This window comes from Vicia villosa, linkage group LG2 (assembly GCF_029867415.1).
Source record: "Vicia villosa cultivar HV-30 ecotype Madison, WI linkage group LG2, Vvil1.0, whole genome shotgun sequence".
Taxonomy (NCBI): domain Eukaryota; kingdom Viridiplantae; phylum Streptophyta; class Magnoliopsida; order Fabales; family Fabaceae; genus Vicia; species Vicia villosa.
Genome location: NC_081181.1, coordinates 159,145,015 through 159,156,917, shown reverse-complemented (window position 1 = coordinate 159,156,917; position 11,903 = coordinate 159,145,015). Strand labels below are relative to the sequence as shown.

Here is an 11,903-nt window from a genome sequence, read left to right as displayed (position 1 = left end):
GCTAGGTTGATTGGATTAAAGTTTTGGTTTGGTACATTCCTTTCGGTTTCTATCCTCTCAAAGCTTTTTAATGTTCATAGCTTGTTAGTCTTAATTATTAGTGATGTTGTCAATGTGTAGATGAAAAATGTCCTAACATATTTTTTTTCTCTATATTTATACTCTCTCTTTTTCATCTAATGAATGAGATTGTTTTCTATAAAAAAAATAAAAAATTCTACAGATATAATATTGAAAGCAAACTTTTTTATTCAAATGATTCAAATATGAATACAAGGTACATCCTACCTTACATTTTATTTTCGTATAGTCTTAAAATAAATATCACACTATGTCAAAAAATAAAACTAACAATAATTCAGATAAATTAAGTACTACAAGCACATATCACAACTTACAATTCTAGTTATTGTCAAACCAAAATTGCTTCTGAAGATTGTCAACAATCTTATTGTCCACTTGAAAAGCCTTTGTGAGAACTTCTGAAGAAATTTTTGGATTAGATCCAAATACAGCATTCGCAATTGTGATAACTCCTGGATTCTGACTACTAAGTCCACCAATGGCAACCGCATTTCCATATCCCACATTCAATTGAAAGTGAATCAGACCAATAGGGAACACGAATACATCTCCTTTGTTGAGTACTTTTGTGATGAGACGGTTTTCTGGGTTAGAAGTAACAAAACCAACATAGAGAGTACCCTCCAAAACTATAAGAATCTCAGTGCCTCTTGGATGAGTATGTGGAGGATTTAGTCCCCTAGGTGCAAAGTCAATGCGAGCAAGAGAAATACCAAGAGTATTTAATCCTAATATCTCATTAACCGCAACCGGTGTCACTTTTGAGCCGAGTGAATTTGATGTGTTTCCTTCTTTCACTGAGAAAAAGAAATCATTTGCAGTGGCAAGTTTTGGATCTTTGCAGAATTTTCCATTGACAAATACTACAAATTAAATCAAATATGAGCTATTAAATTGATTGACTGTGATAAATTTCAAGGGCTTAACCATAGCTATCATAGTAGAAAAATACTAATTATTTCGGTAATGAAAAGAAAAAACATTATTATATATACATACCAGCATTCTTGGTGTCATTGATAGCTACACAAAAGTCTTGTAGAGGGCTGGGATCAAATGCTAAGGCACAGGATGCTAAGGCTAAGAAGGCTGTAAAAATCAAGTAACTATTCTTCATATTGCTCTCTTTGTTTGTTTGTTGTATATTTGCTTCTGTATGTTTATGAATGGTGATATTTTGGAGACATAGAGAGAGTCTATTTATAAGAAGTTTAAGCATTGAAATATTCCATATATTTACATATAAAATACATTTAAAGACCTAGTAAAAATGTCTTTTTGAATTTGTATAAGATGCTTGTTCAATTAATATTTAACTACATGCTACTAATTCCTCTAATGAATAACTTGTCACCCGCGCTTCAAGTTATTGATAGAGTCAATTACAGAAAGGACTTATTGAACATAAGAGTTTTTTATCCTTGATGATGTAACAAGTTGAAAATGTATTTCAGAGTTAGTGGTTGCATTTGATTTTTTTCAAATATTATTAGCATATGCTTTTAAATTGTGGTTGATGTATGGGATTGCGATTTTGGTTATTGCAATTTATGTATATGTATGTAGTTGCGATTGTGTTTATCGCGGTTGTTGTTACGCACATCGTGACCGTTGCAACGTTAATTTTGATCGGAAGGTGTTTGAAATACACAGTTAAGAAACAATTAAAGTTATGAATTTTTATTATATTAAAAGAAAAACGAGTTTTGATATTCTCAAATGTTGAGTTTTGAATAAAATAGCTAAACAAACATGGTCAAGATTATTTGATATGGTTTATAATATGGTTGTATGCGTGATCTTAAATCACACCACAATTATAGTCCGATGAAGTTGTAGAGACTAACACATTAGTTATATTGTGGTCACAATTGCAATTGCAGACCGAATTTAAAACCATGATTATTAGGTTGGGCATCTCCATCTAGGTTTGAGCCTCGAAGCTCACAGTTATCAGTAAGGGCAGACAAGAAGAATCGGATTGACCCAAATTTGAGCATCCTTAAACGAAAATGAAGATAATGGGTGTTGGTTTATGGTTTTACATAGGTGAAAGTTTGGGGGGGGGGGGGGGGGGGGGGGGGGCTGTTTGTTTAACTTTAAAAAACAATATGATTTTTATAAAATATTTTTTTGAAATATTAAAAGTTTTTTCAAATTCGTATTTTATAAATTAAAAGACTTATTTTGAAATCTTATAATATAAACATACATTATTGAAGATCAAAATATAGTCAAAACCGCAATTTTATCAAAAAGTGGTATTTCAAAAATAATTTTTGCGAAAAGCTAGTTGAAATAACTTTGAATTTAAGTGATTTTATAAAATTTTAATATCCCCAAAATTTAAAATTAAATAATGAAATATCTAAAATAAACGACTAAAAATAACTATTCAAACTAAATTTTTATTTGAAATTTTATCAAAAATTCTTTGTAATTGCTTAGTGCGAGAACAACAAATAGATGCTTAAGCTCCGCGGAGGAATAAAAAATGATGAGAGTTTGATAACCGCTGTTCTTGAACAGTGGCTCCGATCTTTGTTACGGTGGCGCGGGGTGGATTTGCATGGTTAGAACTCCAACGTTCAAGGTTGTTCATGGTTCAGGATTAGTATAGTGAAATTGAATATCAGAGATTGTGTACCTTCTTATCGCATGTGAACTATTTTTATATGTTGGGTCGAGTAGAGTGGGCTTGAGACAAATTGGGCATTTTGCCAATTGGGTCTTTGGTTGGTCTAAAATAGTTGCCCCCAAGGCTTAGCCGAGCCCTAGAAGAGTCGAGGTAAGCCTTAAGTATCCTTGACCGACATCCGTGTCATAGTCTGATTTGAAGTAGAACTGAATCGTTTGGGATCATTTTTGAAAAGTTATTGTTAGGTGAGAATATGGACACAAACATGTCAAGAAAAAGGGGGGGTTGAACAAGCCTATCCCTTAAAAGACAATCCCAAAAACATTTTAGGTCACATAAAACAAAATCAGATATTTTAAAATATGCAGAAGCAAAACACAACACTAAGAGAGTTTGGAAGCATCTCAATAAATTAATCCAACAAAATCATTAAATCACGAGATAAGGAAATTTTAAGCTTACACATTAAATCACTATAAACAAATTCTAACCTAAATAAAATACAAATGATGTAATAAGCCTATAGTTATAGTAATGAATGCAGAAAATTAATGGAGATAAGGGAAGAAAGAAAAGATAAACAGAGATATATAGTGGTACGGCGTTCGTCCTCGCTCCTCCTGCTCCACTCTTCAATGGTGTTAAAACCATCACGAAATAATCACGATCTTCCACTATTTGATACCTTTGATACAAGCATTTTTATTGCAATGAAATATCACACCGTAGTTTCCTCTGTTGATGCAAATAATCAAACTGCTAATAAACACAAGACCCTTAATGATCTTGATCCAATAGCCTTGTTATCCATAATAACCTACTCCAAGTCTTTGTATATGAAAATCCTCCTTGATCCCACTAGTTTATTGTCTGAGCGGTTGTCACTAGCTAAATGTTGAAATGAACAAATCCCAACTTTCACTACGGCAAAAAAGGGAAAAGAAGGCGCTTTTTTTGGCCTTTAGCAGCACTTAAAAGCGCTGCCTATGGTGGCGCTGCTGTAGGTGTAGACAACGCTTTTTTTACGCAAAAGTGATGCCTTATGTATACTTTAGGCAGCGCTTTTTCCTTGAAAAGCGCTTTCTAAACTAGGTCTGTAGCAGCGCTTTATCCTAGAAAAGCGCTTTCTAAAGTAGGCCTTTAGCAGCGCTTTGTCTAGACTTTTATGCTTTCTGTTGGCATTTTTAGGCAGCGCTTTTTCAGAAGAAAAAAAAGCGCTTTATATTGTGTACTATAGGCAGTGCTTTTTTAAAAAAGCGCTTTCTTTGCTTCACGTAAAAAATGACATTTTAAGCGTTTTTTATGTAAAAGCGTTGCCTATTATTTCTTTTTTAGAAAGCATATTTTTGGGAATAATCCCATAAACCTGTAATTCAAGCCTTACATTTCAACGAGCCTTTATTTCAACAAAGAAGTCGTTATATACCAAAATAAAAGCATTATATACCATTATAATACCATTATATACCATTATAATTCAAAATATATACATCATTATAATTCAATTCACATGTTTGCAACAGAACCAAAATCAGCCCTAACAATAACAAATTCATCCCTAACAATAATTAAATCAGCCCTAACAAAATTGGCCCTAACAATAACTAAATCAGCCCGAAATCGCCAAAATCCGACGAGCGGACAGTCCTGGTCCTACAAAGTATGAACAGAACAACACAGTCAATTAAACTAACTTGGCTCCGACACAATTAAAGGTCCTGCAAGGTATGAACAGAACAACACGGTCAATTAAACTAACTTGGCTCCAACACAATTAAACCTAATTTTTCATAACAACTTTCAATTTCCAATACCTTGTATGATTCTTTTCTCAATAAAGTATTCACACAATTCCTCCTTGATTTCTTTCAATTTATTTTTCGTGTAATGAGCACACTTATATTCATCAAAGTACTACATAACAAAACATAATATGCATGATAGTTAAAAATAATAAATTATATGAAATATCCGATAAATATTAAATAAATCGTAAGTTATAAATCCATACCGTGATTGGAATCTCTATTCGATTCAAATGAAGGATTTCTTTCATAAATCTCATAACAAAGTATCTGCAATCTATACCGTTACGATGACGATCACACTACATAGAAAAACAAATAAGAATGTATAGTTGTCTTGTTTAATCAAGTAGCATCACTATTATAAGCAAAGTTGTGAAAATTAATGTACCTTAACTTTGATCCATGTAATTTTGCTTGATCTATACCGTGATACTCGAGCTTCTCTTTGAGAGAGAAATACTTGTATTGATCTAACAAAATAAAAACTTATATTTAGAACAATCTCACATAAATAATTAAATATAAAAATACACACGAATATTTAGAACAATCTCACATACGTATCAATCATTAACTTCATATCTGGATAATTTGTCCAATCACCATCTACCGAATTCAGATAATACACCACTTCTTTGAAAGAATCAATAGAAACCAACAACCAGTGATGCCTATAAATTAAAACAAAAGTTTAGATGGAAATTTTCAATACAAAAGATTAGAATGAACTTAGAATGAAGTACTAACCCTACAGAAATAATATTATACGGTAAAAGATACAAGCTTTATGTGATATCTCTCAACTAAGTGATATCTTACTGAATATGGATCCTTAACAATTGACGCTCCGTTGACACGGGAGGCAGACACGAAATGGAATCTGTTTGACAATTGATTCCCGCACATCAATTTTTCATACAAGAACCTTAAATAAAAACATAATAAACATTAGACTATTTTCATTGAAATGTGTAAATAAATTGTTCGACTAATTAAATAATAGATTGATTGCTTTACCAGATGTATGAGTGTACAACAACGATGCCTAATTCTGCATGCTGAAAAATCTGTTCATTTCCTCTTTTGCAATTGTTTCGGAGTAAGAAAAACCAAAGATACCTTCCTCCATATCCATTTGACGAATAACACCATTCAAATATGATGTCCCCGCAAGTGTTTCAAGACACATCCGGAGTCGGGGTACAAAAGCTTTTCTTGCCACGGTTCTTGGAAGATCCCCTTTCTTGTTGGGTACGCTACTAATTTTCTGGCTTACTTGTTGTGACTCTTAAGCAGGTACCTAAAAATCATATAACTTAGGTAAATTATAAAATCATGCAGGTACCCTGATAGGCTTCTGTATGTTGGAAAATCATTAATTGTTCCAAACAACATCGCTCTCAAGTTGAAACTTTCTTTCCTATACCCATCATAAACCTCCACACCGTTCTCCCACAAAAACTTTAAATATTCGATTAAGGGTGTGAAGGTGACGTCTATGTCATTCCCTGGTTGTTTGGGCCCAGAAATTAACATAGATAACATCATGTACTTACGCTTCATACATAGCCATGAAGGTAGGTTATAAATCATAATAATCACAGGCCATGTGCTATGCGAAATACTCTGAATACCATGGTGAATATGCCGGATGTCGAAACTTTCCAGATACTCATTATCAATTTTCATCCACCGTGGTGAATATGCCGGATGTCGAAACTTTCCATCAATAATTCTTTCATGTGCATGCCAAGTCAGGGGTCTTGAATCAGTTTCACTATGATACATGCGTCTAAATCTCGGAATTATAGGAAAATAGCATAAGACTTTTGCTGGAGACAAATTTTTCTTATATCGAGAGACACCGCATTTAGGACACTCATTTAACGATGCATACTCATTTTAAAACAAAACGCAATCGTTTGGACAGACATGTATCTTATCATAGCTCATGCCAATAGAGTGTTGCACCCCAAAATTTGCCCTCTTAATTTGAGCTATAAGTTATTAACGATGTTTATTTCTTCGTTCGAAAATTGAAGAAAAATAATCAAGAGTTTCCGTGGGTTTAAGAAGGAACGGAGTGAAATATGGTTCAAACAGTGGAAATACGAGAAAATTCACAAATCTTATTCTGAAAGTGATATGAGCTGAATTCCGGCGCGGTCCCGACTGTTTCGACGATATCTACAACTTTCGTGTTCGGCTCGGGAGCCAGTTCTTTGAGGAAGGTTGTCAGATTTGCAGAATACTTGAGGTTTCACGGTGAAAAAGAGTGCTGAATGTAGGGTTTCGGATCTCGGAAAATTCATATCTCCTAATCCGCTAGTCAGATTCGCTTGAAAATTTAACTGGAGCTCTGTACCGTCATTACCAAGATTTCATGTGTTCGGACTGAAGGCTGATTATGCACCGAAAACTCCCAGCATTTTATTGAACGCCGTAATCTTTCGGTAAAAGTGTGTTTTCGGGTATGTCGCGCCTAGTTCGAAAATTCATAACTTCTTCGATTTTTATCGTATGAAGTCCACTCCGATGGTATTCTCTCAGAAATTTCGTTAGCTTCGATTCTCCGTCACACACGCCTGTTCATATTTTTAGCCGAAGATGGAGTTTTATCGAGTTCTTTGAGCAGTACGCACAAAATTCTGCACAGTCGCGCCAGATGAATCGGCGTTTCTTGTCATTCAAACGGGCGTATTTTCTTCATCGCTTATCAGATTGAGACGATTCTCGCGGCAACGAGTCCCGAATTTGGTCATCTTCGCAGTGGCATTGGTTTGCGTTCCGGAATTCAGAGCCGAACCGAGTTTCCTTAAAAACGAGCCAAAATAAGACGCACCGAGGGCAATTTGGATATTTCACGTTGACGATATATAAACTTTTTGCTCTTCACAAATCAGGGGAGGACTCTCATAACTTCAATTTCACCCAAAAGATCAAAAACACTTTCTCTCAATTCTCTCTCAATTTTCTTGGATCAAAACCACAAAAACTCACAAAACCTTCATCAATCTTCATCAATTCAAGATCAAATCTCAAGAACAAATGAACATCAAAACAAGAGTGAAGAATCTCCTCTCTCATTGATCATCGAATTCGAATCTCTCTCTCTCTCCCAAGGCTAGGGCGCGTCAATCTCCCTCTCTCATACCTTCGTGTTCGCGTCGTGTTCGTGTTCATCCAATCTCATTTTCTTCGTTTGATCCGGTAAATTCACTATAAACCTTGCTAGATCATTGTTTTTGTTGCTTAATTCGACATTGATCATGATGATTTTTGATTGTGGATGATGGATCTAAGATAGTTGATGATGATAATTGCTTGTTGATCGAATGATTCGTGTTGATCTTGATTATTTGATTGAATTTGAGACTTACCGGTGAATTGTCTTTGATGATACATTCATGTTGCTTATGATCCAAGAAATTGCATGCTAAGTGTTCGATGATTTGAATGTGTGAAGCATTTATGCTTAATTTTGAGCTCTAGCATGTGATGATTGATTGTGGAATGATAATTCATGATGCCTACGCTAAATTGATGCCATTTGAGGTTAAATAACAATTACTCTTGATGATATAATCACAATGCTTACGATTCAATGCTTGCATACTAATTGTTCGATGGAATGTTTAATTTTGCTCTTAAAGACCAATCAATTTGTTGAATAATGTGTTTGCTCTTAACTCATAGCATTGCATGTTTGATATTTGCTTGTATGCTGAACATTCATGAAGAATGGCATCATGTTTCCTTGCGAGAAAATTCATTTTTTGGCATTTGGCACTGTTAGGTCGACCCAGGATGAGTTTAGGTCGACCTAAAACCTTCATTTTCGATTCTGGCACTGTTAGGTCGACCCAGGGTGAGTTTAGGTCGACCTGGAGCTGTTTCTTTCGTTTCTGGACCTGTTAGGTCGACCTAGGTCGAAAGTAGGTCGACCTACCTTTGCTTCCTTTACTTCCTAACTTCAATCTTTCATATCTTTTTACTCGTAACTCCGATTTGCGCGTTCTTTATATCATTGGAAAGCTTGTGAAACGTGCTATCTTGTGAGATGATTGGCATTGATTGATTGTGGTTTATTCATCTTTGTTTTCCCCTTGACATTTTGTTGTTCATTTCATGTTTGCATTAGTTATTCATAATTTCTTTTAGATTAGAATGCAATAACGCAATTCCGATTGCGATATTTTGTTATCTCTAACTTGTGAGCTAGTGTGTAAGACTTTTGGATAGTCACCAACCGACGCTAATTGCTTGAGTGTTCCACTTTACTTGCGGAACACGATCTCATTCACTCGTATCGTGTTCTCGTCTTGGAGACACACTTCTATTACTTTATATCTGCTTGTTTGGTTTGCTTGTTCCTCTTGCAGGTGTATTGTGATTATGCTCGACGCGCATGTCAACTTTTGTGTGCTTTCATGGCTAATCGGTGTGCTGACTATTTGCCTTTGCTTTGCTAGCTCGCTCGCAGGATCCTAGTTTCCTTGCTCTCTTCGCTTTAGTTTACGGATCATCATCCGTTTGGTATTGATTCCGTTTCATTTTATTTTTCTTGCACTTTATCGCTTTCTCGCATCATCCTTTAACATGAGAAGTAGGACCTAAACATGCATCTGGCCAAGTCCTCGAAAGAGGCTCTGTTTTTGTTGGTGTGTTTACATTTGTGCTTTGCGGCAGGGAGTCACGGTGTAATAAGTCCTATATGGCACTCTGTTAAGTCCTCATGGAAGGCACGCGGAAAGGGTTAGCAATCAACCCCCGCCTAGTCTCATCGAGTGCGTTCGGTATGTGCACGCTATGCGTGACTCGCTTCTAAACTAGCACAAGATCTTGTTATCGAGTATGTCAGGAAAAGAGTTCATGTAGCCGGACCCCCGCCTTTCCTATAGCTCGCGTCGCTCGACGTTGATGCTCGGTGTACGCACGCACCGTTTTCCTTTATGATCCGTGACGGCTTGGTTGCTGAGAGGGACTCGCTCCCCTTGGCTATGGCGGGACCGCTTTTCTACCATTCGGCCAGTGTCGTTGGTTTGTTTGCTTTACGAGCGGAGCTCGTTTGTGTGATATTCTTGTTTGCCTTTCGCTTTCTCCCCGTAAGTTGCTAGTTTAGTTTAGACTTGTACCCTTTGTATGATAACATTAGGTAGCAAGCTTTCCCCCCTTAGCTTAGGTCTTCCTCATGCATCCTTTAAAACACAAACCACACTCTTTGATTTTCTTTTCTTAAGAGCTTGTTATTTCCGCTCCATTCCCAAGCATAAGTCTCCAAAGGTCGAGCAGCGGGGTGTGAATGTAACTCGTTCACCTAAAAAACACAAAACAAACAGAAATTAGTTAGCTGAGCTACGGTAGCTCTGATTCTACAAAACAGATACGTAGGCAGCGGGGTAGGGCCCGTGCGAGCATAACTCTTTCTTTTCCATTCTCTGCATGCATTTTAGTCCAGATTAGCACAGTTTGCTTACACACCCATAGATTTAGACACAAGCGTGGATACCATCGAGTACGATGGGTGCGAGGGGTGCTAACACCTTCCCCTCGCGTAACCGACTCCCTTACCCTTTTTCTCTGGTCGTGAGACCGTTGTTTTGTTTTGTGGTTTGCTGGCATTCCCTTCCTTTTCAGGATAAATATGTTAGTGGCGACTCTGTTGATTTTCGCGGTAGCGACAGCTGGCGACTCTGCTGGGGACGTCTCGACCTATTGCGGGTCCGGACTTAGCGAGTCGATCCTAGCGCTTGTGTGTTTATCCTTGGGTGTTTTATTGCTTTGCATATTTGCCTGTTTGCATTTCATTCTATGTGCGTTTTTACTTTTCTACATCATACTCTGGACTGTCTAGATTTCTGTCTGTGGGTGGGTGTTTCAAGAGGTAAAAGACCCAATACCCAGGTCATGAGTGATACCATAGGAACTAGGACTAGAGTGGCCGTGACGGACAGAAGGCATATGCCTGATTGATCTGATCACGTATCCACGGGCAGAGCTTGGTGGAATGAGGCAATATCGTATGATAACGCCTACATTCGATCCTCTGTTGGCTTTTTGACCTACCCTGGCCTAGATTTACCCGTGAGTGGGGCGGGAATCAATCATTGCTTAATAGGTACATTGATGGTGACTTTGGTTCTTGTTCGAGGGTTACCGTTGTTCTTGTTCGAGGGTTAGCGTTGTTCTTGTTCGAGGGTTACCGCTGTTCTTGTTCGAGGGTTACCGTGGTTCTTGTTTGAGGGTTACCGTGGTTCTTGTTCGAGGGTTACTTTGGTTCTTGTTCGAGCGGCTCCAGTTCCGTGATGGTGACTATGGTTATGATTCTATTGGTTATGTCCCGTGATCTACGGGGAGTTCCGAATTGGTGCCGAACCTTTGAACCTGTGCCGTGTGATTTCTCGGTATCCCAGATATATCCAGTATTGTGGTTCCCACCACCTTGCATCATTGCTTATTTACTTTTCCAAAAAATGATGTACAAAAAATAACTAGCATACTAGCATATGTGTCCTTCTATTTCCAAGGAATCGTGTCTTTAAGTCTAGTGTCGAGCTTTTCCATCTCTTGCTTTCTAAAAAATCAAACACGAGGATTCCTTGGAAATTGAATGAACATGGCATTGCATTTATATCATGCATCTCATGCATTTCATGCATAACAGGTGTTCAGAGTTGAGGATTTCTTATTCAGACTTGATACTCCCACCAGACTCACAGATTCGACCTGTTCTTATTGTGTGCTCAAAGATTGGTCATGGAACATTGTGGGGTGACGGAGTAGAAGGTTCAGTTGGAGTTATCTAGTTAGACGCGTCTTATGCTCATTGGCTTCTATGCTTGCTTTATTTGCAACTGGTTAAGCTCCATACTGTGTGGATGTCTACAAATTCTATGCTTGATGACAATGACACTAGGTGTGAGTTCTATCCTAGGACACCTGGTCGTGATGTTATTATTTGCAAGTCTTCGAAGTTGCTTGGGGCTCCCGACCGAGGGATAAGCAAGACCATTCTGTCTTGAGCTTGCACCATTTGCATTGCTCGAATCCCTAAAGCACTGACAAATTGCGTGTGACTTCGCCAGAATCTTCTGCCAGACACTAATCAAGAGTGATCCTCAAGGGCACACCTCTCATTCTCAAGGATCTGTTTCACATCCCGAGACACCTCTTCTTGGAGTTTCCTGGTCAATAGTCTTTGTTTGTCAACAGAGACAGAAAGAATGTAAGAAGCCAGTTGATGTAATCGCAATGCCTGGTGTTCAGTTGCTTTCCTGTTTGATGGAATTTCAATCGGTTAAGATTCCTTGCTTTGGGTCTTCATCACCACAGGCTGCTCTCCTGATTTCGATGATAATACTCGGTGTTTTCCA

General features: G+C 37.4%; 1 protein-coding gene across 1 annotated transcript; it reads right to left on the bottom strand.

The window, feature by feature from the left end:
* Nucleotides 1-244: 244 nt before the first annotated feature.
* Nucleotides 245-1,241, bottom strand: LOC131647235 (putative germin-like protein 2-1). The gene is made up of 2 exons (XM_058917145.1): nt 1,084-1,241; nt 245-947 (listed from the first exon to the last, which is right to left on the bottom strand). The coding sequence occupies exons 1-2, from the start codon at nt 1,199-1,201 to the stop codon at nt 403-405; spliced, it is 663 nt and encodes a 220-aa protein (XP_058773128.1). The 5' UTR covers nt 1,202-1,241; the 3' UTR covers nt 245-402.
* Between the last annotated feature and the right edge of the window lie 10,662 nt (nt 1,242-11,903).

Excerpts from the sequence above, each read along its gene's own strand:
- LOC131647235 (XM_058917145.1), bottom strand. The coding sequence starts at position 1,201 with ATGAAGAATAGTTACTTGATTTTTACAGCCTTCTTAGCCTTAGCATCC. Across the intron at positions 948-1,083 it reads CAATGACACCAAGAATGCTG|TATTTGTCAATGGAAAATTC; the intron begins GTATGTATATAT and ends TTTAATTTGTAG.